Here is a 27428-nt window from a genome sequence, read left to right on the forward strand (position 1 = left end):
GGGAGGAGGGGGCTATTTAAAGGGCCTGGAAGGAAGAGAGCCCAGAGGGAGTGAGCAGTCATCATGGCCACTTCAGAGCTGAGCTGCCTGGTGTCAGAGGAGAACTGTGAGCGGCGAGAGGCCTTCTGGGCTGAGTGGAAGGATCTGACGCTGTCCACAAGGCCTGAGGAGGGGTGAGTGCTGGCCAGTCAGGGGTCCCCCATCCTCTCAGAGCACCTTTCCTGAGACTCATGAGACCAGAGCACAAAGCCTGGGAGAGGTTTTGGGGGTGGGGGCCAGGAGAGTGCCTGCTGGGGAAAGTGGAGTTGCCCCTCCAGCAGCCCCAGGGAGCTCTGCTGCCCCGCTGGTGAGTGGCGGGCAGCAGCTCTCGGGTTCAGCGTCCCTTCGCTTCTCCTTCCCAGTTGCTCCCTTCATGAGGAGGATACCCAGCGGCATGAGACCTATCACCGGCAGGGGCAGTGCCAGGCGCTGGTGCAGCGTTCCCCCTGGCTGGTGATGCGGATGGGCATCCTCGGCCGTGGGCTGCAGGAGTACCAGCTGCCCTACCAGCGGGTGCTGCCTCTGCCCATCTTCACCCCCGCCAAGGTGGGCACCAAGGAGGAGCGCGAGGAGACCCCCATCCAGCTGCAGGAGCTGCTGGCACTGGAAACAGCCCTGGGAGGCCAGTGCGTGGACCGCCAGGATGTGGCCGAGATCACCAAGCAGCTGCCTCCCGTGGTGCCTGTCAGCAAGCCCGGCACCCTTCGTCGCTCCCTGTCTCGCTCCATGTCTCAGGAAGCACAGAGAGGCTGAGAGGGACCGTGACTCGGGCTCCACTGTGCCTGCCCTGGGCTGGGCCCTTCCTGGCTAGGACCATGGAGGGGAGCTGCTGGTCACGGATGCTTCGTAGTTTGCCCAGAGTTGGGGGCTAGGGGAGGAGGGAGCCAGAGGCCAGGATGCCTGGATCTCCTGAGTTCCCAGAGGGAGGGGAGCGGACAATGGGCACAAAAGGTGAAGAGCTGGGGGCCAGCACAGCCAAGTACCCCCAGTCCCAGGAGGAAGGGCAGAAGAAGCTGATGAGGGCAAGAGGCCCCTGAGAGGAGTGACCCCAGTCCAGATTTCAGCTTCAGAGAAGGGTGAAGAAAAACTGTAAGAGGATCTGGAGTGCTCTGGGAAGGAGACTGGAGGGAGGGGGACGTGAAGAGGGCAGAGGCAGGGTGGAGCCCCCAGCACCCTCTGTTAGTGCTGCAATAAACGCTCAATCACGTGCCAGAGTTTCGTCTCTTTCCTTGTGGTTGAGGGGCCCGCCGTTGGTGTCCCCACCAATGCTCACTTCTGGGAACAGGCCCTGCATTTCAGCTAAATATGGCAGAATTGGTGGGTCACCCCACGCTTGAGGGGAGGGGCTGTAGGGACAGAGCTGTAAACAGGGTGGCTATCTGCCTAGTCCCCCTGACTGCCGTGAGCCCTGGCCTCTGCCTCTAGTCCTCTGGCACTGTGCAGTGCCCATGAGGCCAGTTGGCATCCAGGGTTTGTTGAAATGATCTCATGGAGAATAAGGAGGGGGCTGGCACCAGGACTGTCAGCTGTGCCAGGGTGTGGATGGGGTCAGTGACCCCAGGGCTGACCTCTCTCTTGATTCTGAATCCAGACAGAATCAATCCTTGGTTGGGGTCAGGTGTTCCACCCTCCCTGGCCTGGGAGCCCAAGGTGGGTTGTTGGGGGTAGGCTGTGTGTAGGGGGTCAGGTTCCTGTCTGTGACCTCTGCAGCTGTTGCAGTAACTCATGCCCCAACCTGGCTGCCTGGCCTAACTAGAAGACACTTTCTCTTGGACAAGGTGTGGGGGGCGGGTGGCATGGAGGAGGCCTGGGCTCCATCTTGGCAGGGACTGGTAGCCTACCCAGGGTGGAGAGGCACTAGACTTGGTCAGAGGTGGGTCCCACTCCAGGAAGACCATGGAGATGGCCTCCGCAGAATCTACTTCCTATTTGGGGGGATAGGAGGGGAGAACCTGGCATCTTGACAGTCTGGTACCTGGAGTGCCAAGCAGGCCGTGGAGGGCCAAGCAGGCCTGGCCTGGTTCTGCTCCCCCAGATTGGCTTGGAGTGTGGGCTGTGAGATGAGAGGGGTCAGACTCCAGACCAGTCGACACACCTAATCCCTTGGTGTCCGAGGCTGGGCTCGTGTCCCCTGGGAGCCCTGGCAGCCTGGAGAATGCACCCTGCGCCCTTCCGTCCTCACCTGGGCCCCTCGCCCTAGACGTGACGGGAACATCCTGAGCCTTCCGCGAGATACGCGGCTGGAAGCCCGCAGGGCCTGCAGGGGAGGCCGGGCTGTTCCCTCCGCGGCACGCATTAGCCCCACTCGCCTCGCCTATCGTCACTGCCATCTGACGGGCGGGGTTGGAGTTCTGCTGTGCAGCTCCAGGGCTACCGAGACCGTGGGGGAGGCCAGAACGGACTGTCCTTTCTGGAGTCAGGGCGGGGAGCGGGGCGGGGGGGTGGGGCTGTGGGATGGGAATGCTAGAGAACGCTGGGACTGAAGAGAGGCCTGGAGGAGGGGAGCTGGGGGGGGCTTACTAAGAAATGGGGTGGATGTTGGACAGGGTGTCCTGGAGATAGGGAGCCTGGCGGGGGACCGGGCCCTTGGTGGAGAGCGCTGGGAGCTGGGAACTGTGGAGAGGGCTAACTTGAACTCTGGCAAAAGAGAAGGGAAGGGATGCCAGGCAAAAGGGGTGAATGCGGGACTGGAGAGGGGCGACGTGGAGGTGCTGGGACTGGTGGCTGCGGGGGTCTATGGAGTCTGGGGGTAGGAAGCTGAGGGGCAGGGCGCAGGAGCTGGTCTTGGAGGGCAGATGAGGCAGAGTGGAGGGCAGCCGGGAGCAATGGTGGAGCAGGGGCGGGGACGGATGCTCCCCCCCATACCACCCCCGTGTGTCTGCTGTTGGGACATTAAAGGAGATGGATGGCATAGGGAAGACGCAGCGCGTGGCCCCAGGCAGCTCATCGCTCAGCCGCCGCCCCCGCACCGGAGGGGCCAGGGCTGGCGGGCGGGGGTCGCGCCGCAGATAAAGGCGAGCGGGCGCAAGGGTGGCGGCGGCAGCAGCATGAGCGGGACAGACCGGAGTCAGGCGGCGGGCGCGGTGCCCGACTCAGACCCGGGCCTGGCGGCGGTCTCCTCGGCCTACCAGCGCTTTGAGCCCCGCGCCTACCTCCGCAACAACTACGCGCCCCCGAGGGGGGACCTGAGCTGCCCCGACGGCGTCGGGCCTTGGAAGCTGCGCTGCTTGGCTCAGACCTTCGCCACCGGTGAGCGCGGGGGGAAACGTGACAAAAACTCATCAGGGAACGAGAGGGGCAGCACTCGAGAGCCCAAGGTCAAATTAAGAGGTGAAATAGAAGAGGAAGAGGAGCAGGAACCCTCACGTGAGAGGAGAGAGATGAGGAGAGGGGTTCCGAGTGGAGAACACTCAGAACTGAGAGGAGAGGTGGGGAAGGCAGAACGCTGGGAACAGGCAGAGGAGAGGGGCTGCCAGGCATCTGAGTTTCCCCAACTTAATCCTCACTGGTAGGCATAGTTAATGGTTGTGGAACCTGAGTCTCAGAAAGGTTAAGTTCATTTCCCAAGGTAAGTCAGCCGATGCTGGAGCCAGGACTCAGCTCCTGGTCCGTCTAACTCCAGAGCTAATGGTTTTTCCAGATAGAGACTCACTCAACACCAGGAGAAGGAACAGAGAGAAGCAGGGAAGAATCAGGAAAGGGAGGCAGTGACTGAGGCTGGGGGCTGCAGGCCTAGCACCAGGGCCCACTTCCTCTGCCCATCCAGGTGAGGTGTCTGGCCGCACCCTCATTGACATCGGTTCAGGACCCACTATATACCAGCTGCTCAGCGCCTGTGCCCACTTTGAGGACATCACCATGACAGATTTCCTGGAGGTGAACCGCCAGGAGCTGAGGCTCTGGCTGCGAGAAGAGCCTGGGGCTTTTGACTGGAGCGTGTACAGCCAGCATGTCTGCCTCATCGAGGGCAAGGGGTAAGGGCTGGGGGGTTGAGGGTTGGGTAGGGGGTTTCCCGGAAGTGGCTGGTGGGATCCAACAGAGAACTGAGTGTGGGGGGCCAGAACCCTGGTCCTGACCCTGCCTTCTGCCCCCAAACAGGGAATCCTGGCAGGAGAAGGAGTGCCAGCTGAGAGCCAGGGTGAAGAGGATCCTGCCCATCGATGTGCACCGGCCCCAGCCCCTGGGTGCTGGAGGCCTGGCACCCCTGCCTGCCGACGCCCTGGTCTCTGCCTTCTGCCTGGAGGCTGTGAGTCCAGACCTGGCCAGCTTCCAGCGGGCCCTGGACCACATCACCACACTGCTGAGGCCTGGGGGGCACCTCCTCCTCATCGGAGCCCTGGAGGAGTCATGGTACCTGGCTGGGGAGGCCAGGCTGGCGGTGGTGCCCGTGCGCGAGGAGGAGGTGAGGGAGGCCCTGGTGCGGAGCGGCTATGAGGTGCGGGATCTGCGCACCTACACCATGCCTGCCCACCTTCAGACAGGTGTAGACGATGTCAAGGGCATCTTCTTCACCTGGGCCCAGAAGAAGGTGGGGGTGTGAGGCCCCCGTGCACGCAGGGCCAATGGCCCTCACCCGCCTAGACTCCCTGTTGTCTGAGGTGGCCTCTAATAAAGAAATAAGTCCGTCAGTTGGTGTAAGTGCCGTCTGTGGCTCTCCAGGGAAGGGTTCTGACTTGTGTTGTGGGGGTATGGGAGGCATCGGCCCTGGCCTTTTCCCCCCAGAAGCTTCCAGAAAGGTCAGTTTCTGTACACTCATTCTTCCCAAACTAAGGAAGGCCAGGGTCACAGGGAGGTCCTTCAGCATCTGCTGTGTGCCCCGCACCTGCTAGGTCCCTTCCATCCCCACGCTCAGCAGTACCCTACTTGCAGGGGAAGCTCAGAAAGGTTAAGAACCAATAAATAGAAGTGGAGCTTAGTGGAACCCAGAAGGGGAAGGAGATGTAAGTGGAACTTGTGGCCAGTGGAGCTACCATCCAGTCACAAAGACCCAGAGATGGCAGGGGAGAAAAACAGGCACCAACTCCCTCCAGCCCCCACGATAAGTGGGACAGGAGCTCCATCCATATCTGCTGTTGCCCTGAATCTAGTTCCTGCCATCCCCACTCCCACGTTCCTAGCTAGAGACCCCTCTGCCCCTCTGCTGCCTCCAGCCAGCTCTGTCTTCTTCCCTCCAGTCCATCCTACTCACACAAATGAGATCGAAAACAGTAGGTGAGGCTGAGAATTGGTTTATTAAGAATGTCCCTTGCCACCCTCCTCACCTTAAAATAGTTCTTAGTATCAAAAGAAGTTAACACGGGCCACCCAAGTCCCTGAGGTTGGAGTCCTAGCTCAGCGCCCTTACCCCTAGGGAGGGGAAGAGGAGCAGACTCCCTGCTCCAATCAGAGACAGCCGTGGGATGGAAAGTTTCTGGAGCTCCACGTGTTCTATCCGTGTGGAGCAGGAATGTGCTATGGCTGCTGGCAACTGGCAGGGGTCACCTTTACCACAGCGTAGGCACAGCACTGCCCCTGCCTCCTTCTGGGAAGACCAGAGACTAGACCCAGCCAAGGTCTTCTCCCCTCTTCCCCCAGATTGCTCCTTATCCCCCCGCCCTGGGTCAGGAAGTGGCAAAGGGGCTTAGCAGGCAGAGCACTGGGGTAGGGGATGGCAAACCATGTCTAGGCAAGGAGGATCCCCATTTTCCTTCCTCCCTCTGCCTCCCAAGGGGCTGATTCTGGGGGTGATCTTGAGTTGTGTGGGAGCTCTATGAGGTTTGTAGAGAGGGGAGTGCAAAAGAAAGGAACACGTAAACACACATGCAACCTGGACACTCTTACCCCTGCCAGATCTTGAGGACATCCTGGCTCTCTGCCTGGCCTGGGCTGTGTACAGAGCTGGTGTTCAGTCAGTGGTTGTCCACATGATTTGATCCCCTCCCAACTCATACTCCCTTGCACTCACGTTCAGTCTCTGCACATTCCCCTAACCCACACTAACCTGCCTGTCCCCCAACAACACACTTCAAAACCACTCACACACATCAGCACTGCAACAAGGCCAATGCTCACCACCCCACCCGGCATCCCACACACCCCAGATCTGCACCCACCACCCCATCAACCTACACACTTGGTCTCCCTCACACACTCATGTGTGGGCTCCCAATCAGAACAGCAGCTCAGGGGCCAGAGGGATTCCTGTCCTACGCTCTCTGGGGTCCTGGCTCCAAAGAGGGAGTGCGGTGAGGCCTCCCGGGGGTCTGACTGGAGTAAGTCTTAGTGAGACTGCTCCCCAATCCCAACAGCTTACTTCCTCTAGATCCCATGAGAAGATCTGCTGGGAAACGGGCAGCCCAAGAGCAAGCATCTAGTGCCACCTAGCGGTGCCCCGAGGAGGGCACAGGGGTAACAGAAGGGACCTCACTGTATCCCCAAAGGCTGTGCTACCTGGTCTCCCAGCTAGACAGAGGGTTCTGGGAACCACCCCGGCAGTGAGGGGATGTGAGGAGGAGGCTGACAGGAAGGGAGAGACAGCCTCCTCTCAGTGGAGCTAAGAACACAGTTCCAGTCCATTTCAGCTCCAGGGACCAAAGAGGTTGCCCATTTTCTAGCCCCTGATGTTACGAGGCCAGGTCTGCCAAGACCTGTGGGGGTCATGTGGGGGTGAGCAAGGGTGGGCAGGTTACATGATTCTGGGCCCACACCCTTCATGTCCAAGTTCAAGATGCTGAAAGGAAAACAAATCATCTCAAGGACTTCGGGGGAGAAGGGGAGCCAGCAGGGACAGACAGGATTCTCAAGAGGGCAGATCTGCTTCCAGTGCCTTCAGTCCAGCTTGACCTTGGCCTCTGACTCCTTCAGCAGGTAGAGACTGTCATCTTCCAGAAAGCTGTGGGCGGAGAGGGGAGCCCACTGAGGCAAGGCACAGCTCTGAGAGCGTCCCCTGGGGGCGGGGGCGGGTGGTGCAGGCAAGCTGGCCAGGTGGGTGGGTGGCAGGTGCACAGAGGCTTCTGAGAAGCCGGCACAGAGGTGAGTGCTGGGCAGGGAGAGGCACCCACCTGAAGAAGAGGACGTGAACGGGGATGGTGCTGATGTGCCAGATGGCATGCGCATCCAGGACCCAGAAGAGAGGCGGGAAGTCCAGCAGCTCGAGCAGGGACAGCCCCTGCAGCAGCAGGACCACCGCCACGCACTTGTGCACATGCGGCAGCCGCTGGTTCCACAGGCACCAGGCCAGCCACCATGCCGCGTTCAGCAGGCCTGGGCGCGGGCGGGGGTGGGAAGAGGCTCACTCCCTGGACTCCTTCTCTCCTCCCCAAGTCTCCCCTCTGTGACCCCAGAGCCACCCTCAGGAGCCTCCCCCCAACCGCCCCTCTCTCCTACCCCCAAATTCTTTCACCCTAAGGGTCTCTCTAGAACCTCCTTCTCTGGGGACAGCACGAACGCCCACCTCCACCCCGAGCCGGCAGTTCCGCAGACGGCCCCGTCCTCCCAGAGCCCGTCCCGCCTCACCGATCGCCACGTTGGCGGCCATGTTGTAGCCGTAGTCGAAGTGGATGAGACTCAGGTAGGAGACATGCGCCGTCAGCAAGAGCAGCAGGAGGGCCCGGAAGGCACTGGCCATGGCCGGGTGCTGCAGCCCCACGGTCCTGCCCCGCCACCCAGAGCTGCTCAGACTGAGAGTGACCGGTCCCCACGGCAGCATGCCCTGAAGTACCCCCCTCACCCCAGCAGCCATGCAGGGGAGCCAGGCCAGCAGGGCAGGCTTACAGTCCCAGAGGGGCAGCCTGTGACCGTGTGCTACAGAGCTCCTTGGAAAGAGCCAGGGCCCCCCATCCCATCACGGAGTCCCCTCCAGATCCGTCTGGATGCTATGTGCATGCGTGATGAAAGCCCTGGAACAGCAACCCCAGGCAGGGAGATTGGTGACCACTTTCCGCCCCCAGGACGCGATTTTGCCCCCATAGCAGCCAAGACGGGCTCACCTGACACAGCACAGATAGATTGAGTGCAGGATGACAGTGGAGGCACAGAAGTAGTCCATTTTCTGAGGGCAAGGAGAGCTGGATGAGGGACCAGTGTGAGGGGACTAGGCCGTGGACAAGGCTTCACAGAAGGTAGGGCCCGGAGAAGACCCAACAGGGATGGGGGTGGCGAGAGCCAGAGTCTAATGTGGGAGTCCCAGGCCTATGGCCAGTGGGGATGTCTCATGTTCCTTTCCTCTATCGCTGTTCTATGTCTGAGTTCAATAGACTGACCCTTGTATTCACATTATACAATTTAACAAAAAAATGTACTCAGCAGCAAGGGTTTAGAGGTGTGCCGGCCAAGACTCCAGAATGGAAGAGCATGCGCAGACTTCAGAGTGCAGTCTGGGTTCAACAGCTGAGGGCTCGAGTCTGGATTGCCCCCCTTCACTGGCTGAGGGATCCTAGGCAAGTGATCTCACCTGTCAAATGCTCAGCTGCCGCACCAGTTAAGAAGAGCCAGTAATCACACCTGCCTCACAAGGGTCAAGTGAGGCTCAAGTGCACTAACAGGCTGAAAAGGCTCTGCACAAAGCAAGTGTCCTGTGAACCCAGTCAGCAGGAGAAGTAAGAGCCAGGGCTGCCCCACCGCTGTCCCTGTCCTCCGGGACTGTCCCCAGCAGAAGATGGAGTGGGAGGGCGCTCACCTCTGTGAGGTCGGTGTCCCTGGTGTGGAAGACTGTGGACCAGAACCAAGCATTGAGGGAGACCTGAGGAGAGAGGCGGCTGGTGAGCCTGGCGCCCAGAGGCGGGGAAGCCCCCGCAGAGGGTCCACCTCCATCTCACTTTGGGGAAGGGGAGCTGAGAAACATGCTTCCCTGGGTCCTGAACAAACCCATGCCCCTCCACCCAACCCAGTCTGGGTCCCTCACACTCAAGCTTCCCACCCCTGAACCCCCCCAAGGCTGCGACGCTGCAGCCTCCACAGGTTCCCGCCTGGCCTGGGAACCAGTTCCGGCAGTCAAGTTCCCTGGTTACTCAATGGCTAAGACAACAGCCCCCGGGGAACCTCACCTCCTCCCCCAACTAGCAGGTGATGACAGCCCCACCCGGGCCAGGGGAGCCAGTGACCTCAGCCTCTGGGGGCGGGAATGAAGTGGGTGGGGTGGAGGGGCTTGAGCCAGCTTGGGGTGTGTCTGGAGCAAGCAAGCAAGGGAGGGAGATCAAGCAGATCCCACTGGGGCCAAGTCTCTGAGGAGGAAGCCCAGCCTTCCCCTGGCTGGGCCGGCCCAACCCGCCAGGCCAGTGGCTGCTGCTTGGATCTGGGAGGAGCAAAGGAGCAGAGCTGGAGGGGCTGTGGTGGGCAAGGGCCCAAGGGACTGCTGGAGGCTTTTCTCCTGGAAATTAACTGCAAGGAGAGAGTACAAATCATCTTGCAAATAAGCCCTCACTCTCATGGGAGTCGGTGGTGGCATTTTTTTTCAGGGACTGCTGAAACCCAACTTACTGAAAGAAGGGTGGGCTGGGTGGGAGGGCCGGGAAACCAGTCAAGGAAGAAGCGGCCAAGGTCTGGCCTGGAAGGCCCTGGGGGTGGGGAGGGGTGCACTAGGGTGGTACAAGCCTGCCAGAGATGGGTGAAGGCCAGGAGCTGCTCACTTGGTCCAGTGTACCAGGAAAACTGACCAGGCAGGGGCAGAGGGAGCAGGGTAAAAAACCACTCTCCCCCTGGTATGCAGCAGGAAGGTCAGGTGGTAGGATGAGTTCCCTAACACAGGCTCGAGGGGGCTTGTGAGGAATTGGGGAGAGCAATGGGGTGGAGGCCTAAGCTCTGCTGCAAAGCTGCTCAAGCCTGGAAGTCTTTGGAGGCTCAGGGAGCCTGGTGAGGCCGTCTGGCCTGGGTTCAGGGCTGACTCTTGCTGCTTCTGCTCCTCATGACCTGGGCACAGGCCCTGCCCTTCTGGGCCCAAGCTCCCCCCTGGGACAAATCAGGGGGTGCCCAAAGTGATCCTTTGTCCCCTTGCCAGCCCTGATGTCAGGTGGTTAATCCAGGTCTTTGGAGGACAGCCATCCTGTCCCATCCCTGGAGACTGGACCCCTTCCCCAGAGACGGTAATGGGCGCTGGTCTGTAGGCTGGAAAATGGAACAGGACGAAGACCTTCCTCAGACTCTGCTTCTGTGAAGTCTGTGATGCTCGGGTCAGAGTAGGGAGAGAAGCAGGCTCAGTGCTGGAGACGGGACCCAGGTAATCACGTGGGCCAGGTCTCCTGGGCAGGCCAGGCACAGGGACATCCTTGGGGAGGGAAGTGGCCCTGAAAGCCAATGTGACGGGGAGGCAGAGGGGAAGGCAGCAGGCAATGGCAGCCAGCCAGGTCTCCTTGTCACCCATGGCAGGAATGGGGAGGTAACAGGCAGACGAAGTGGCAGCTGGAGGCTTGTGGGGGAATGCACAGGGCTAGGGCTTCGCTCTATGGGACAGGGACTGGGGTTGTTTGGTCCCCCGTCCAACTGCCTCCCCGGGGTGCCTTCCACTTACAGAGACCCACCTGAAGCCTGGACTCTGCACCCTGAAAAGTCCCCTTTCCCCTGGGGAGTGTCTCATTATGGGGGGCTCCTCTTCTGACCCCCTCCTCAGACTTGGGAGATAGTGTCATTAAGAGTGCAGGCCCTAGGGCCAGACTGCCAGGGTTCAAATCCTGCCTCTGCATTTCCTGTGTGTCCTTGGGCAAGTTAGTTAGCCTTGTTGGGCCTCAGTTTTCTCATCTGTAAAATGGGAATAATCATAGTATTGATAAGGATTTAACCAACAAAACAAGTACAGTGTACAGCACAGTGCTCAGGACAGGGTTCAACATTAGCACTTACTTCTCCCTACCTTGCTGACCAGCGTAGGATCCTCACACCCCTTTACAGAACCAGGGCCAAAGAGCCCAAGTCCGTCTCCCACTCTCCTTGGAGGCCAGGGAAGTCTAGTCTGAGAAAGGGTGGTCTCTCCAAATCTGCCTTGGCCCAGCCACAGTTCCAGGCTGGGGGGAGGATGTCTGGAGCCTCCATCATGAGATGGACTCTGGGTTCAAGTTCTGTCTCAACCCCTAAACAGCTGTGTGATCTTGAGCAAATAATGGCTTCTCTGAGCCTTAGTTGCCTCACATACAAAACAGGGTTCAGAACAGCACCCACTGCACAAGAGGGTCCTCAGGACGATGTCTGCAAGATACCAGGCACAACGAAACCACTCAGTAAGTGGTGGCTATTCCTGGGCCTGCACACAGTAGGTAGCCCAGAAATATCTGTTTCCTTCTTCATGTCCAGGAACTGACCCCCACCACTGCCGTTCCTCAAAGGTCACAATGTTCCAGGGAAAACCACGGAGCCCCAGGGTCTCTTGGTCCCAGAACACAGATGCCACAGCTGTAGGAAGAGCCCCCTCTGAGCCCCTTCCTTCCTGCTCCTGAGCGACCCAACCAGGATGCACCAAAAAGAGGTTACTTCTCTTCACTCAGAGTTTGTCATTAAGGCTCAAGTTTAGGAACAGAAGGATGTGAAGGACAGGAGGACCCAAGTGTATGGCTGCTCCCAGGCTCCTCGGCCAAGCCTGAGTAGAATGGGGGAGCCGGGGGTGGGGGGTGGTAACTGGCCAATCAGACAGGCCAGGAGGGCCACGGGCGCCAAGAACTTTGCATGAACACTGAAGGAAGGGGAAGGCCAGGGGCAGGGTGCCAAGGAGGGTGGAACTGGAGGGGGACACGGTGGTCTGAGTGGAGGAGAGCAGGAGGCTGTTTCAGTCTGTTGGAAAATAAGAAAATTGAGACAAAAATATCACAGCCGTGAAACTGGTTGGATGCCAAGTGAGCCAGATCTGTCAAGAATTCGACCCCAGTGCTAAGCCCCAGTGCTCGGGGCTGTCATTGACACCGCCGCGGTGGGGACAAGTGGGTCTTTAAATAGCTCGCTGTCTCAGAAGTGGGGGAGGCAGAATGTTAAATATGATGCCTGCTGCCATCCTGCCCCCCTCTCCCAGAGGCCTCAGGCAGGGCAAGCCAGCCCCAGTTCACTCCTGAGAGAGAAGTGGGCAAGAAGTGGATGGAGACGGGAGGAGGGGGACTTTTTCCACCATCAAAAAGGATTCCTTGATTTCCTGCCATTGCCTGTTCCACTGGCGCTTGTCTGACCGTAGGGACGTCCTTCCGGAAGTCTAGCCACCATTCTGCTGTATCTTCTCCCAGTTTCCTCAGCACAGGTCGGGTACAGTTAGTCCCCACCACTATAAACCATCCTGAAGAGACAGTCTGGCCTTTCCTGGCACCCCATCCTCACTCTACCCAAAGGACCTTTCCTTGTTGGATGAAGGGACAGAGAACCAGTTTAGCCTCATAGCTTTGGCAGAGAGCAGGGGCCTCCGGTTCCATGAAGCCAAAGGTCTGTGGTGGGCTCCTCCAAAGCCTGGCCGCTGCCCAGCCCAAGTTCAGGTCTAAATGTCAAGGCAGGGGTTGACTTCTTATGCCAAAGCTTCGTCAGCACTGCTAAGTGCTGGAGAAAAAGCTGCAGAGGCCCCTTCCCCTCCCCAAGACCTCACCTGGAGCAGGTGGGGGGGCCTCCCCACCCCAACTCACTAAAAATCAGGAGCCCCAGTCGCTCCAGAAAACCCAGCCTACAACAAAATCCACAGTCACAACCTCCACACAGCTTGGGATTTTTCCGTCTTGCAAATACACAAGATCGAGTGTAAAAGCCACACTGGATCATCAGAGAGTGTGGGCACTGAGGCTCTGTCCCTCGAGGGCCTCCTGGTGGCACGAAGAGGGGGCCCCATGTCCTCAGGGTGTCCTAAGACACAGGCCGCAGGTATCTGTCCTCTCCCAACCTGGCATCACTGGCTGTGTCCCTAAGGGCCCTGTCATGGTGGACGGCAGGACACACCTGGGAGGTATGATCCTCGCCAAGACAGAAGCTGAGTGGCAGATGCCAGTGAGACGAAAGACCCCAGAATCAGGCGGGATCAAAGTGAAAGCTGTGAAGCGACCACCAGCCTCTGGCACGTGTTATGAAGATGAAGGCAGGAACTCTCTGAGGTGCCCTCAGACCAGCGTGTCTACCCAAGGAGGCTCTGAGTTCGGTTCAGATAGTTCAGGCAGGACTGTCCTGTGATAACAGGGGCAGGGACGAGGGGCAGTAAGGGCAGGCATCAGTGTCCCTGGAAGAATGCCAAGGGAAAGGGGACAAGAGAACTCTCCTCAGTTTCCCCACCTTTCCTGCTTGCATTCAGTTCAGTTCAGCCGCTCAGTCGTGTCTGACTCTTTGCGACCCCATGAAGTGTGGCATGCCAGGCCTCCCTGTCCATCACCAACTTCTGGAGTCCACTCAAACCCACGTCCATTGAGTCGGTGATGCCATCCAACCATCTCATCCTCTGTCGTCCCCTTCTCCTCCTGCCCTCAATCTTTCCCAGCATCAGGGTCTTTTCAAATGAGTCAGCTCTTTGCATCAGGTATTGGAGTTTCAGCTTCAACATCATTCCTTCCAATGAACACCCCAGGCTGATCTCCTTTAGGATGGACTGGTTGGATCTCCTTGAAGTCCAAGGGACTCTCAAGAGTCTTCTCCAACACCACAGTTCAAAAGTGTCAATTCTTCGGTGCTCAGCTTTCTTTATAGTCCAACTCTCACATCCATACATGACCACTAGAAAAACCATAGCCTTGACTAGACGGACCTTTGTTGACAAAGTAAGGTCTCTGCTTTTGAATATACTATCTAGGTTGGTCATAACTTTCCTTCCAAGGAGTCAGCGTCTAGCCAGGACCAAATTCACTTCTCTGCATGAGGGCAAAAACAGGGAGTGGTGGCTCTGTCCCACCAGTGACAGGCTGGAATGATGCCAGGCCCCAGTCTACACAATTCTGGCCCCTCAGTCCGGCACTCAGAGCCCTCTCTGCTCCCTCTTAACTCCCTCGTCTGCCCTTCAGCCAGTCACAGCAGTCAGGCTGACCTTCCCAAGGATGCTGGCCCAGGCCCCACACTGACCAGCTTCTGCACCTTCGCTCCTGCTGGGCCCCCAGCTCAGGAGGTGGGAATCCAACGTCCTCTCCCCTCTGGGCACATGTCTAAGCCTGACGAGGCCTACGGATCCCGTAGAAGGAGATGCAGGCTCCCCTCCTTCCCGTGCTTCCCTGAGAGACTCCTCCACCCAGACGATGTGGTCTCCACCTCATAGCTCGCCAGGCTCGCTCCCTGAGCCCTCTTTGCCTCAGCCTCTATCCTGCCTCCCAGACTGGCCAGATCTGCACCTCGCACTCAGCTTAGCTCCTTGGGATGGGGGCTTCAGCCACCACAAGCATGAACCCGTCTCTACCCACAGCAGATACCCACAAACAGGCAGCAGCACACGTGGAGACAGCCCAGAGGGGGCTAGGTGCTCAGGCCCTGGAGTCAGACAGCCCTGGGGGCCACGCTGTCTCCACTAGTCACCACCTTGTGAGCTGATAACTTTGGGTATGTTTCCCCGCTCTGAGCCTTCCACAGGGCTTGCAGGGATATCATGAGGATTAAACAAGAAAATGTATGTATAGAACTTAGGACCATGCCCATCCTGTGATCTGAGTTCTATAACTGATAAAGATTATGAATATTATTGAATGGAAAGTATTAGGGAGGAGCACCATTTCCCAGAGGTTCCACAGCCTCCTTCTGGCCCTCCTTCCAGTCCCCATCTCTGAAGTCCAAGGTTTGGCCTAGACTTCCGGCTCTTGACACGATCAGCTTCCCCAAGGTCCGCAGAGACCTTCAGTCTCATCCTATTTGACTGAAGTAGAATTCAGGAGAATGGCCGACTCCTTCTTATCCTTGTCCCAGGGCTCCCCCGACCACACGATGGCCCTGTGGTTTTCCATCTGCCCCTCTGGCCACTCCTTCTGTCTGCATTGCTGGCTCCTCCTCCCCTATTCAGCCGTTAAGTTTTGGGGTTTCCCGGGCCTCTATCCCAGATCCCTTCTCTTCTCACCAAGCTCCCCGCTGGTGATGACATCCACACTCACAGTTTCTATCACTGTCTTCTAAGCAGAAGCACAGGGCTTGTCCTTGATTTCTCACTTCTCATCTTAGGTCGCCTCACAGCCAAGATGGGGTAAGAGTGTAAACTCTGGAGCCAGATGCCAGGCCAAACCCTGGCTCCTGGGGCAGGTAACTTAAACTTTCCAGTCCTTGGTTTCCTTGATGTAAACTGAGGACAATACTACTACCTACCTCATAAGCTTTTTACGGGATTAACAAGGTTAATATTTATAAAATGCTTAGAATGATACCTGGCACAGAGTAAGAGCTGTGCATGGGTTTGTTAAAGAAACGCATTAAAAATTTTTAATGTTACCTCCAAAACACAGCTCAAACACACTTCTCTTTAATGCCCCTCCTTCCCCAGACCTGTGCCACCTCTCCAGCCTAGCTACTGTGCCCTACACGAAAATTACCAAATAGGCTCTGCATCCACTCCTGCCTCCTCCAACCTGGCCTCTACACAGAGGCCAGAACGGCAAATGTATTCACGAAGCCCCTTCTCTGAAACCCTCATTGCTTCCTGAGGTTTTGGGAGTCAAGATCTAAAGTGTTACTATGAGGTTTTGGGAGTCAAGATCTAAAGTGTTACTATGAGGTTTTGAGAGTCAAGATCTAAAGTGTTACTATGCCTGCAGGCTCTCCACCTCTATCCATCTCCAGGCTCCACCTGCTGCCCACCCGCTCACCTGCTGCACACCCCCTCCCAGCTTCCTGCCTGGTTGGCTTCCTGGCGTTCATGTCCTCATATAACCTACACTCTGTCCTGCCAGTGCACATTCACCCATCATTCTGGTTTGACCTCAATACCCCTTCCTCACGGAAGCCTTCTTGGATTGCCCCGTGCGGGTCTAGACCCCACCACACCCCACAGCACTGATCTAGCCTTCACTGCACTGGTTCATAGCTGACCTTTTACATTCAGTTGTGTACTTATGTGACTGGCACCAGAGGGTGGGGACCCATGTGTTTTTATATGCTTTTGGATCTCTCGCACATAGTAGGCACTCAACACCTGAACAAATGGCTGCTTTGATGGAAGCAAGGTGAGTGAGTGGGGGCTGTTTCCCTAAGGTTTACCGTGGTAGTTCTGATCCAGAGACATCCATTGCAACCTCTCATGCCCTCCCCAAGGTGCTTGTGGTTTGTATCTGTACCACAGTCCCTGTTGCTCACACAGCTCCAGGCCCCAGATGCTGGCTCTTCTGACCAGCCACTCTGTGAAGCTCAGAGACCTCTCTGGATACTCAGATGGAACACACTTCAGCTTCTCTAGGGATGGTCTAAGCTCTAGACAGAGTACTGTCGCTGCCACTGCCTCTAGGGCTTGGCTGGGGTTGACAGGGCTTTGAAGCCTCCACAGGGGTCCTGGGAAAGACCTGTGGTCCCAGCATGCTCCTACCACCCGTCTCCCTTCTGTGTCTGTAAACTGTTCTACTGGTGTTTGAGCAGCTTCCTGCTTCGGGACGAGATCAAGGTCTCTTTCCTCTCTCCCTCCCTCTCAGATAGCCGGACCCAGGATCTTCTAGAAGGCAAAGGCCTGATTCAGCACCTTCCCTGCTCTCCCCAGGCTGGACCACCCCACAGCTGCAGGTTTAACCCTGGAAAATTGAGGGGAAGCTAGGTGGGTGAGAATGGAGATCTAAGGCTTCCTCGTTCTCAGATGAGGGTGTAGAACAGGAATCCTACCAGGTTACCTACCCAAGCGAAGGCCACGCAGGTGGGGTACATAGGGGAGGAGGCTGGTACAGAGGTGCGGTAGCGACAGAGCATCACCAGGCTGGCTAGGCCATTGAGGAAAGAGGCCACAGCAGAAGCTGGCTCTTGGAAGCACAGGAACCGGGAGAAGGGCCACTGAAAAAGGAGCACATGGAGGGGGCCTGAGGGGCAGGCGATGCCCAGCTGGCCCCACCTACCTCTGCTTGACCTGCTGCATCCCCAGGTCCCCAGCCAGCTCCTCAGCTCTGGACCTTGGCCAAAGCCTCAGATGCAGTCCCTCTTCAGGTCAACAAGCTCCCCTGCGCTCCCTGGCTGAGAGTCATCCCTCTATCCTGGCCAGCATTCACAGCACTGGGAAGACAAGGCAGGCCAGTGCTGATGGCTCAGTATGGTTGGTGGAAGCAGCACAGACCTGTCATCTAGAAGACACAAGAACTAATCCATCTTCTACCACTGACCACAGCCCTCTGAGCCTCACCTTACTCTGTGACAAGCTGGGGAGAATAATTCTTACCAGCCGCAACAGCCTAGAATAAGATCTTATTGGATCAAAGGGTATCAGCAAGCTGAGCCTCTGTGCCTCACTGGGCAATCTGAGGGGGTATTTTTATTTTAAATCCAGACTCCTACTGAAGAAGCAACAGAGAGCATACCAAGGGGACACTCTGGGAATTTGTCCTTGTAGCAAGGTGGGCATCTCAACCACTCTAAGCAGCCCAGCACCACTCCCTGAGGAGACCCCAAAACCTCCCAGATCTTGTTACCTCAAATCCAGAGGCAAGACACATTGTTCCCATCTGATGATACGAAAAGCAGCATGTTTTGAGGACAGGAAACACACACTCATCACCCCACACTTTGGCTTGCTTCAACAGCGCGATCCAACTAGAGGCATCTTACTCCCACCATATACTTAACCTGACCCTCCAGCTCACCTTGCCATGGAACTGAGGCACTTTTTGACCTTCCTGGAGGTAGAGGCCAACGGTGACCCACATACACTCATACTTACAGTCGTCCCGACAGGTCCAACCTGAAACAGATAAATATGGCCTGGTGGATTCCCCAGCACAGGGAGGCACAGAGATAGCCCCAAAGGGGCTCCAACCCAAACACAAGCCAAGAGGGCCTGCAGGTTGGAGAAAACCAGAAGAAATCTGAAAATCCTAACTTTCTGCTTGGATGGATGAGTGATGGTGCAACATACACACGAGGGAAAGGTGCGTGCGTGTGTGTGTGTGTGTGTGTGTTAGAGTGTACAGTGAGCAAATAGAGATGTCTCTTCTCCTTTCACCCAAGACGGAGATTTCCGCATCTGATGGACCCATCTGTGGACATCTGGGTTCACGTTTGCTCTTCCTGAATACAGGATTTTCTCTCACTCCCCAGGAAGAAATCCTTGTCATCTTAACCCCCGTCTATGAAAATGAAGCTCAGGTTCTTCACTCTGACTTTGGAGGCCCCACCCTGCCTTTTAAACTTTATTTCCCATGACTCCTTTTCAGGCACCCTGCTCCCTGAGTAAACCAAGCTGCAGGATGTGTCCATATCTACCCAGGGCCTCCACTCTCTGTTCTTTCTGTGTGGTAAACAAAAGACAGTAAAGAGAACAAACTGGTAGTCAAAACAGGCCAGAACTGAAAACTCTACTAGTTACTGGCTGTGTGACTTTGAACAGGACACCTAACCTCTCTGAGTCTCCTCATTTGTAAAAATCAGGTTAAGAGAATCAACCTCTAAGGGTTGTTGTGAAAAATAACTATTTTGACACCTGTCACACTGTAAGTGCCCACTATGGCCACAGGCCTAAATTTAATGCATCTATCGGGAAGACCTTCCTTTCAGGAATGTCCAAGCTAATCAGTGCCCCTAGCTCTTCAAAGTCAGAAACGATTCCTTCCTCCCCTACATGCTACTTAATCTAAGAATCCTTGGGGGCTCGAAATACCATCTCATTGCATTATGAGCCCCCAGTGGCAGGACCCTGGGGGCTGATTTCAGTGTCATTCCAGTACTTTGTACCCAGGCGGTAGTAAATGCCCATTTGACTGAATAAATAAAAAGTAAACGAAGCTCCTGGCTGACAGGCTATCATCACTCTGGGGCTCCACTCACTCACACCCATAATGGACCCGAGGGAGGAACTAAGGTACATCTTTACAGAGTGGTATTAGGGGGCGGGGCGAAGATCATTGGGCGGGGCCTACCGCGGGGTGTGGCTTACCTGCTAAACTCATGTAGATTGGCTGGCGGGAGCGGAAGTGCTTCAGTGCACCCCCCGAGCAGTTCCTCTCTTCGCACCGGAGCACGCAGTCGCGGTACACTGGCTCGCGGTCGCCCTGGGAGCCGCTTGCTAGCGCGGCTGCTCCTGCCAGCAATACCAGCCGCGCAGTCCGCCCGGCCATCCTTCCACCCTGGCTCTCCGCCTGCGGAGGAACTTAGGAGCTTTCACTTCCGGAGTAAGCGGAAGTGCCTTGTGTTCTTTCATCTGCTCTCCGCTGACGTCCGCCCCAGTTTAAATACAAGTTCCCGGGTTTTTGCCGGCGCCTGCCCCGCCCCTCGCCTAAATGTTATCTGCTTATAACAAGGCGACAGGGTTAGGGTAAGGGAGACACCGGGTAGGTTAAGAAGCAAAATAAAGTGGTATTTTATCAACATCTGTCTTCTTTCTTCTCCAGGGCCTCTTTGTTTGAGCTAGGGCTATTTTTCTGTTCCCAGTTTAATCGGATTTCCTCACCCTAATGTACCTGGAAGTGTCCATTTATCTTCCAACTCCACTGGCACCACCACTCTAGTTAAAGAAATCATCATCTGTCATCCAGGCATCCAAAGTATCCTCTTAACACATCCCCCTACTTCTACTTACACCCCTCCAGCCCATGCTCCATTTCCAAATATTGAAATTTGACCATATCATTCTCCTTAAAATTCCTTACTGGCTCCTACTTGCCTCAAGATAAAATCATAATTCCACAAGCCCTGCATAATCTGACTCCTGCCTACTGATCTCCCTCACTTCTCTGCTCCGGACTTCCCTCAAGAGGCCATGGCCCTTGGCTTTCCCTCGTCCCCTCGTCCATATCATTCTTACTCCTGCTGATTCTTTTAGTCTCAACTGAAACACTGCTTCTAGGAGTAATAACACGTGGAGGGAATATAACATATGGTGGTCTCTGTTCCCAGGCAAGATTGTGGAGGGACTTTGCTGTCTTGTTTACTACTCTACTGCCAGCACTAGTACAGAATTTGCCTCAGGGTAAGCCTAACAGGAACTCACATCTATCATCAACAAACTGCTAAAAAAAGAAAAATGACATTTGAATGGAAAGAAGCCATACTAAGACTTGCAGTTGACTTTCAGTAGAAATAAAATTCAGAAGACAATAGAGCCACATATTTAAAACACAGAAGGAAAATTAACTGTTAAAACCTAGGATTTGATATATAAAAATATATATGGCTCCAAAATGAAGACTATTTATGTTTTCTGACAGAAACAAAGAGAATTTGTCACTGCAGACCTTCAGTGAAAGGGATACTAAAAGATATTTTTCAAATAGAAGGAACACGTCCCCAATGGGAAGCATACAAAGGAAGGACGTGATAGAGTCAAGGTAGATATATGCATAATCTAGATGACTATGGACCACACAAAGTGATAATGAGAAAACTTTTGGGGTCATTTCTTTTGAATTTTATTAAAACTGGTTTATGGCTTCCCAGGTGGCTCAGTGGTAAAGAATTGGCCTGCCAATGCAGGAGACAGGGGTTTGATCCCTGGATCGGGACGACCCCCTGGAGAAGGGAATGCAACCCACTCCAGCATTCGTGCCTGGAAAATTCCATAGACAGAGAAGCCTGGTGGATTACAGTCCATGTGGTTGCAAAGAGTTGGACATGACTGAGTACACACACACACACACACACACACACACACACACACACAAAGGCACTTGCTAAGACCGAAGATGGAGTTTTTTGATGTTTTTGTTTGTTTAAGTGAATGAACAATGTAATTTATCATAAGAATTTGGGTGCCAAAGCTGGGCTATCAAATCACCAGCATGATTCAAACTACGCTGAAATAAGAGAGATATCCTATTTCAAGAAAAATTAAGAGGAGGATCTTTGGGAATAGAAAGTGAAAGTGTTAGTTGCTCAGTCCTGTCTGACTCTTTCCAACCCCATGGATTGTATAGCCCACTAGTCTCCTCTGTTCATGGAACTGTCCATGCAAGAACACTGTAGTGGGTAGCCATTCCCTTCTCCAGGGGATCTTTCCAACCCAGGGATTGAAGCATAATTAGTGTGTGTGTGTGTGTGTGTGTGTGTGTGTGTGTGTGATGATTGTCTTTTCCTCCACTCCACTCTCTGGATTCTATCTATTCTTTTTTTTTAATTAATTAATTTATTTGACTGAACCAGGTCTTAGTTTTGGCATGTGGGATCTAGTGCCCTGACCAGGGATTGAACCCATGGCCCCTGCACCGGGAGCTCGGAGTCTTAGCCACGGACCACCAGGGAAGTCCCTGGATTCTACTCTTTCACTCTGTCAGCAAACATTTCCTGAGCCCCTAGCCCCAGCACCAAGGTAAGGCCCAGCTCCAGGAAGCACCATTCATATTTTATGTTCTGTGAATGGTGCTCAGGGGTGCCCCATTCACATTATATTTTCTGCAAATGGTACCTTTTTCAGTTCAATATGACATGAATAGTGTCCCCTGGAGTTGGGCACCCAGTTTGATACTGATTGGGAAACTGAAATGAACAAAACAACCACTCAGCCCTCCAGGAGCTGACTGAAAATAATCGAGTACTAATACTATTTTGCATCTGATGGGTCAGTTCTTTCTTTTTTCTCGCTCTCTTTAAAAGTTAAAAATAGCTGAAGTATGTGTGATAGACTAGTTCTTTTATAATGCAATATGTTATTTTGTTCTTACTAGAATGCTTGGATGAATATTTTTACTAAGATTCCTACTTAAAAATGAGGAAATTTAGGATTAAAGAAGATGAAATACTGACAGAGTACGGATTCTCCTTTTGAGAAACAGCACTCTTAAAACTTTCAAGGTTCCAATTTAGGAAGCCTCATCCTATATTATATCAAACATCCTAAAATGTGGCAGCATGCACATTAAATAAAATTTATAAATAACTATATGTAAATTGAATTGAGTTTAAGTAAATAGTTGACATAATGCTATATTTTGTACATCTTTAATAAAATATTAATTGTTTTTATGCAGTTTTCTTATCATATTTTGGAGCTAGCATTGAAAATTTTTTCATGCCTCAAACATTTTTTAGGTCCTTGAAAATTCATGGCTATCCAATGGAGAAAACAATCCTAGATTAAAGGTGGAGAGGTCTGTCATGTTGTCCCGATGGGAGATGAGGTGTTGTTTCTTTGGGACATCTCTTGAGAACTTTTCCTGCCAGAAGAAACAATTACCAGGCTTCTCCATTTCCCCACTTTTCAGCCCAGAGATCCTCCTTTCCTTGCTCAAGAGCTCCCTCATCTTAATCTGTTTCCTAACTTGGATTTGGTTTTTTATGTGAGTCACAGCCTGCAAAGTCATTGATTCATTCCTTCAACTCAGCCTTATTGAGCCCTATTGGGTGTTAGCAATTGCACTAGGAAAAAAATAGATGAATCAGAAATCCTTCCAAGTCTAGGGAGGAGAAAGACAAAAGCACACAGTACAGTGTGCTGAGGGCTCATAGGCAAACTGGCCATATTCTTAGAATAAAAAATTGAAGGATAGTCTACAGTGAGGATTCCTCCTAATTTATCAAATAGGTATTGCAGTTTACCATGTGCAAGTCTCTGGGGACAGAGCAATGACCAAGGTGCCATCTTTCTCATGGTCAGAGGAGGAAGACAGGCAATAAATGAATACTAAACAAAAGACTGCTAATACCAAGAGCACATTGGTATGATCGCTATGTAGGACTGTTTCAGTTCAGTTCAGTTCAGTTCAGTCACTCAGTCGTGTCCGACTCTTTGCGACCCCATGAATTGCAGCACGCCAGGCCTCCCTGTCCATCACCATCTCCTGGAGTTCACTCAAACTCACGTCCATTGAGTCGGTGATGCCATCCAACCATCTCACCTTCTGTTGTCCCCTTTTCCTCCTGCCCCCAATCCCTCCCAGCATAAGAGTCTTTTCCAATGAGTCAACTCTTCGGATGAGGTGGCCAAAGTACTGGAGTTTCAGCTTTAGCATCATTCCTTCCAAAGTACACCCAGGGCTGATCTCCTTCAGAATGGACTGGTTGGCTCTCCTTGTAGGACTGTTTAGCACTGTGTAAAATATACATACCTTTTAATCCAATAATTTCCATAGACTCTCTAACCAGCAATTTCTCTCATAGGTATATCTACATCTACACAGTCTCTAGGTATACCTGCACAAGTGCAAAATGGGGTAAAGTACAAAGCTAGTCAAGGCAGCATTATTCATTATTTTCAATAGCAGAAAAAAAAAGAGAAAAAACGAAATGTCCAGCTATAGGGAATGAATTACATAAATGGAGGGAGATCCAGATAATTATCATAGAATACAAAATAGAAATTAATAAGAACGGGGCAGATTTATAATATCTTGACGTGGACAAACCGTCATGATATTTTTGGTAAGTATAAAAAAGCAAGATACAGAACAATATGTGTGTGTCTACACATTACCTCGTGTGAGGAAAAACAAGAGTATATATATTATGTTTGTTATTTTTAGAGACTATACTTAGAAAGTGGAAATAGTTGTTGCCTCTGGGGAGAGGTGGAACTGTGTATCTGGGTGACAAGGAAGTGAGAGATGTTTTTTATTCTTGTACTTTGAAAACTTTGTGCCATTTGTATGTCATCAGTTAGAAAACAGGTATAACGTAAAAACTCAGTTTCACATAGTCACAAGCACTGAGTAATATAATTGGAAAACAACCTGAATGAGGGAAGGAGGCAAAGGAGGGAGGAGGAGAAGGCCACTTTGGATTAGGTGGTCAGAGACCTTTCTGAGAAAGTGACATTTGAGCTGAAACCTGCTTGACCAGAAGAAACCAGCCATGCTAACACCTGGGGGCAGATTGTTCTAGGCTGAGGGAACAGCCAGTGCAAAGGCCCTAAGGCAGAAACAAGCTTGGCATCTTTGAAAAACAGAAAAGAAAGCTGCATGACTGGAAGGCTCTGAGACCGAAGTGAAGGCCAGAGACTAGGTTCTGGCAGGTCTCAGGTCAAGGTGAAGAGTTTAGGCAACAGGAAGCCATTAGGAGGTGTTTCAGCACTGGAGCTAATGAAATGATCTGATTTATGTCGAAAACATTTACTTTGGTATTGTGTGGGAGAAAGGAAGGATTGAAAGCGGGCAAGATCCAAGATCAAAGACCTATGCTTTTGCCTATGGAACTGATGGAAGCTTAGACCAGCTGGTGCTGGCATTGGGAAAAAGATTAGATGAACTGGAAGAGGAATTGATGGATTTAAAAAAATGATTGTATGGGAAGTGCAAGGAAAGAGAGGCATGGGTTCAGTCAATGAAATCATCTGGAACTGGAGTTATCCCCTCCATATCAAGACTTCATGATTGCCATAGCTTTATGCTTCTGAAAGCTTCCTAGTTTCTTCTTCCCCAAACCGAAAGCCAGAGGCAAGAATGTCCTCATTCACACCCAAGTCGTCTGTATCTACAGCAGCAAGTGGAATGAGCATGGGGTCCTCAAGGCTTGAACAGAGCAGCAAGACCCAGTGCTTGTGAAACAAGGAATCTGGAATCTGCCAAAAAGATGACTCAATGGTGCTTTCAAGGGACAAGTGTAGGGGTTGAAAGGGTCACTACTCCCACACCAAACCCTAAAACACTGTGACCAGGAAACATTCAGTGCAACTCTCATATTTCAGATGGCAAAGTGAAGCCTTATTCAAGGCCACACAGCCCAGTTACCACGTGAGGACAGCCGACAGCCCCTCAGATGCACTTAAGGCACATACTAAGCAGTCAGCACAAACACACCGACAGCACAGGACATGGGATCACAAACCGTGACAGCTGTGCGTGCCCAGGCCAAGATGGAAGCCATGGTTGCTCCATGCACCTGCATCAAAGCCAGATGAGAGCCCAGGCAGCCTAGAGAGGGAGGGAGGCCAACTCCCCAGGCCTTAGCCTGCATTCCTGAGAGGGGCTGAGGGGCTGAGGGGCTGAGGGAGGCGATCAGCACACCCAGGGTCTCACGTGTCTGGTGTGTCCCTTTAGGCTCCGCTCCTTTGCTAACCTGGGGACTGGGGTTAACAGACTGGCCTCCCAGAGGTTAGGTTGCAAGTTAAGAATACGTTTTCTGACCAGAAACTTCCAAATTACTCTCCTGTGGCCCCAGAGAGGCCTTGTGCCTACTTTTGGGGGACTCCTTCCGACCAACCAATTCATACAGACACTTCCCGAGCAAACCTTGCCCCAGACTAGAGGCCTTGTGGGGCAGGCCCCAGTTTGTGACCTGGACCTCGGACTGTGGCCTGCGTCTCCTCCCTTTTTCTGTTTATTTTCAGTCCTCTGACCCCTGGCTGGCTGTTGAGGTAGCCAGAGAGGAGGAGCCTCTGGTGCCAACACACGCACACACACACGCACACACACGCGGACACACACACACACACAAGGCCTCCTGTGCCCCCAGTGTCAGCGGCTGGTCAATGATTGACTGGTATTTCACAGGCTGCTGGTTCCAGCCCCCAGCCTGTTGACCCTTCGAGGTCACCTCCCTGAGCCAGAGCCCCTTCCTGCCTCTTCAGTGCTGGTGGTCATCTCCACTGCACGTGGACCTAGTATCTGCAGCCAAAGACCCGCTCAGGCAGATCTGACGCGCTGCCCTCTGTCCTTCAGTCACCCTCTTCCTCTGCAATTCTCACTCCCCAGGCCCCTCACCAGACCCTTCTGGCAAACTCTCAGGTTCCTCCAGCAACCCCAGCAGTCCCCAGCCCCCCTGCTCCCCCTGAGGCCCCCCCTCTGTCTTTGTCCCTCAGACATCCCCTTTCCTTGGCTGTCCTGCCAGGCCCTGCTGGAGGGGCAGTTGAGGGGAGAAGCGAATCAGCAGCGCCCACCCCTGCCCCCCTTCCTCTCCTCTTGTCAAACACCAGACAAGGTTTTCTCCCCTTCCTTCCTGGCTCTGAATGGGCTCTTTCTCCTTGGGAAACTCAGCCTCTCTGGAGCCTCCTCCCGGGGCGTGAAGTTCTGACCCCCGCTCCTCCCCCCGTCCCCACTCTGGCTCCCCCCACCCCCCCCACCCCCGGTGGCTCCACCCTCCCCCAGCAGCCCTCCAGGACCCGGCATTGTCTCCAGCCCAAGTTTCCCCCTGAGATCTGAGATGCAGAGAGGGTGGGCTTGTGCAGAGAGGCCAGAGCAGGAGCAGGGAGTGGGGAGGCGAATTTTTGTGGAGGAAGGGACCAGTTGTTCCCCGGATTTCTTGGAGGATCCTCCTTTGACTCCTTTGTGGGGACCCGCAGGGAGAGTGGGTTCAAGCACCCTTGATTCCAGGCTCTGGACCTGAATGGATAAAGCCAAAGTCTCAGGGCTCCTCTTCTGCAAAATGGGGAAGGACATCCCCGCTCCTGGTGCCCGAGGACTCAGAGAGACGAGGAGTGTGGCTCTGAGACAGAGGGTGGCACACAATGGGGATCGCTTGAAGGTGGCACCACAGCAATTTTGCTGGCAGGACGAACCCTCCCCCGTGGCAGGGTGCACGGGGCCCGGGGGTCAGGGGGCGTCTTCAACCCTGACTCTAACACCCTGATGCTCTTGAAGCCACAAGCTTGGGTGCCTGGCGCAGATGCAAGCCCTCCTGCGTGTGGCCAGCAAATGACTCTTGGAGCCAGAGCAGCACCTCCTCTCTCTGAAGGGCTGAGAGGCTGCAGGTCTGAGAAGCTCCTTGACTAGGGCCTGGGCTGGGTGACGGGTGAGAATGAGGGGCTGGTTGTGCTGGCTGTTCCACTTTTCCCTTGTTAGCCCTGACAATGTCTTGGGCAAATTTGTTAACGTTTTTGAGCCACCGTTTCCTCACCCCTAGAGAAAATAGGGATATTATTGATGCCCATTCTGAAGGGTCACCGTGTCCCCCCACACAGAAGTATTTCTTGAACATATATGACTGTATTCCAAAGAATAAATCCATTGTACCTCATCACCCAGGACACACATGACTTACCCCACTTACCTGTAGTGAACCTTTTCGATTGCATTCTATTTCTCAACAACAAAAAAGTTTTGTCCTGATTACTGAAATTAGTTTCACAACCAACCCAGTGTTTACTGATCTGCAGTTTGAACATTACTGGTTAGGGCCGGAGGTGGACTTACCATGGTCTTAAAGAGGAGTAAGGGGATTTTCCTGGTGGTCCAGTGGGCTAAAAGTCCTCGAGTCCACTGCAGGGAGCATGGGTTCCATCCCTGTTTGCTACAGGGAACGGCCAAAAAATAAATAAAATAAAGTGGGGTAAGTTTCAGGCTCCTCATTTGCATGTATGTGTCTGATTTTGTACTCATAACTTTGTTTTCCTTTTCTTAAAGAGCTGCTGCTGCTGCTAAGTCGCTTCAGTCGTGTCCGACTCTGTGTGACCCCACAGACGGCAGCCCACTAGGCCCTTCTGTCCCTGGGATTCTCCAGGCAAGAGAGTTCCTCAAATTTTA

The 27428-nt window shown here is 53.9% G+C and overlaps 3 protein-coding genes across 4 annotated transcripts; 2 read left to right on the top strand and 1 right to left on the bottom strand.

Moving 5' to 3' along the window:
- The first annotated feature begins 13 nt into the window (after positions 1-13).
- TCAP (titin-cap) lies at positions 14-1253 on the top strand. Its single transcript, XM_005898002.3, has 2 exons — positions 14-173; positions 402-1253. The coding sequence occupies exons 1-2, from the start codon at positions 64-66 to the stop codon at positions 790-792; spliced, it is 501 nt and encodes a 166-aa protein (XP_005898064.1). The 5' UTR covers positions 14-63; the 3' UTR covers positions 793-1253.
- Positions 1254-2530: 1277 nt separating this feature from the next.
- PNMT (phenylethanolamine N-methyltransferase) lies at positions 2531-4667 on the top strand. The gene is made up of 3 exons (XM_005898003.3): positions 2531-3288; positions 3806-4013; positions 4138-4667. Exons 1-3 carry the CDS (start codon positions 2835-2837, stop codon positions 4577-4579), a joined length of 1104 nt encoding a protein of 367 aa, XP_005898065.2. The 5' UTR covers positions 2531-2834; the 3' UTR covers positions 4580-4667.
- A 584-nt stretch (positions 4668-5251) lies between these two features.
- On the bottom strand, positions 5252-19215 carry PGAP3 (post-GPI attachment to proteins phospholipase 3). 2 transcript variants are annotated; one of them, XM_070389780.1, is made up of 8 exons: positions 18980-19211; positions 17691-17788; positions 16738-16890; positions 8696-8758; positions 8007-8068; positions 7534-7670; positions 7080-7281; positions 5252-6910 (listed from the first exon to the last, which is right to left on the bottom strand). In XM_070389780.1, the coding sequence occupies exons 1-8, from the start codon at positions 19158-19160 to the stop codon at positions 6847-6849; spliced, it is 960 nt and encodes a 319-aa protein (XP_070245881.1). In that variant the 5' UTR covers positions 19161-19211; the 3' UTR covers positions 5252-6846. The 2 variants fall into 2 exon arrangements, with proteins under 2 accessions (XP_070245881.1, XP_070245882.1); XM_070389781.1 differs by lacking the exon at positions 16738-16890 and having other exon boundaries at positions 18980-19215.
- Positions 19216-27428: the final 8213 nt, after the last annotated feature.

Source organism: Bos mutus, chromosome 19 (genome assembly GCF_027580195.1).
Source record: "Bos mutus isolate GX-2022 chromosome 19, NWIPB_WYAK_1.1, whole genome shotgun sequence".
In the NCBI taxonomy this organism is placed as follows: Eukaryota; Metazoa; Chordata; class Mammalia; order Artiodactyla; family Bovidae; genus Bos; species Bos mutus.

Coding starts and splice junctions, on each gene's coding strand:
- TCAP (XM_005898002.3), top strand. CDS start 64: ATGGCCACTTCAGAGCTGAGCTGCCTGGTGTCAGAGGAGAACTGTGAG. Junction 174..401: donor TCCACAAGGCCTGAGGAGGG/GTGAGTGCTGGC, acceptor TCTCCTTCCCAG/TTGCTCCCTTCATGAGGAGG.
- PNMT (XM_005898003.3), top strand. CDS start 2,835: ATGAGGCAGAGTGGAGGGCAGCCGGGAGCAATGGTGGAGCAGGGGCGG. Junction 3,289..3,805: donor GGCTCAGACCTTCGCCACCG/GTGAGCGCGGGG, acceptor CTGCCCATCCAG/GTGAGGTGTCTGGCCGCACC. Junction 4,014..4,137: donor TGCCTCATCGAGGGCAAGGG/GTAAGGGCTGGG, acceptor GCCCCCAAACAG/GGAATCCTGGCAGGAGAAGG.
- PGAP3 (XM_070389780.1), bottom strand. CDS start 19,160: ATGGCCGGGCGGACTGCGCGGCTGGTATTGCTGGCAGGAGCAGCCGCG. Junction 17,789..18,979: donor AATCTACATGAGTTTAGCAG/GTAAGCCACACC, acceptor TATCTGTTTCAG/GTTGGACCTGTCGGGACGAC. Junction 7,671..8,006: donor ATCTATCTGTGCTGTGTCAG/GTGAGCCCGTCT, acceptor GTGGCGGGGCAG/GACCGTGGGGCTGCAGCACC.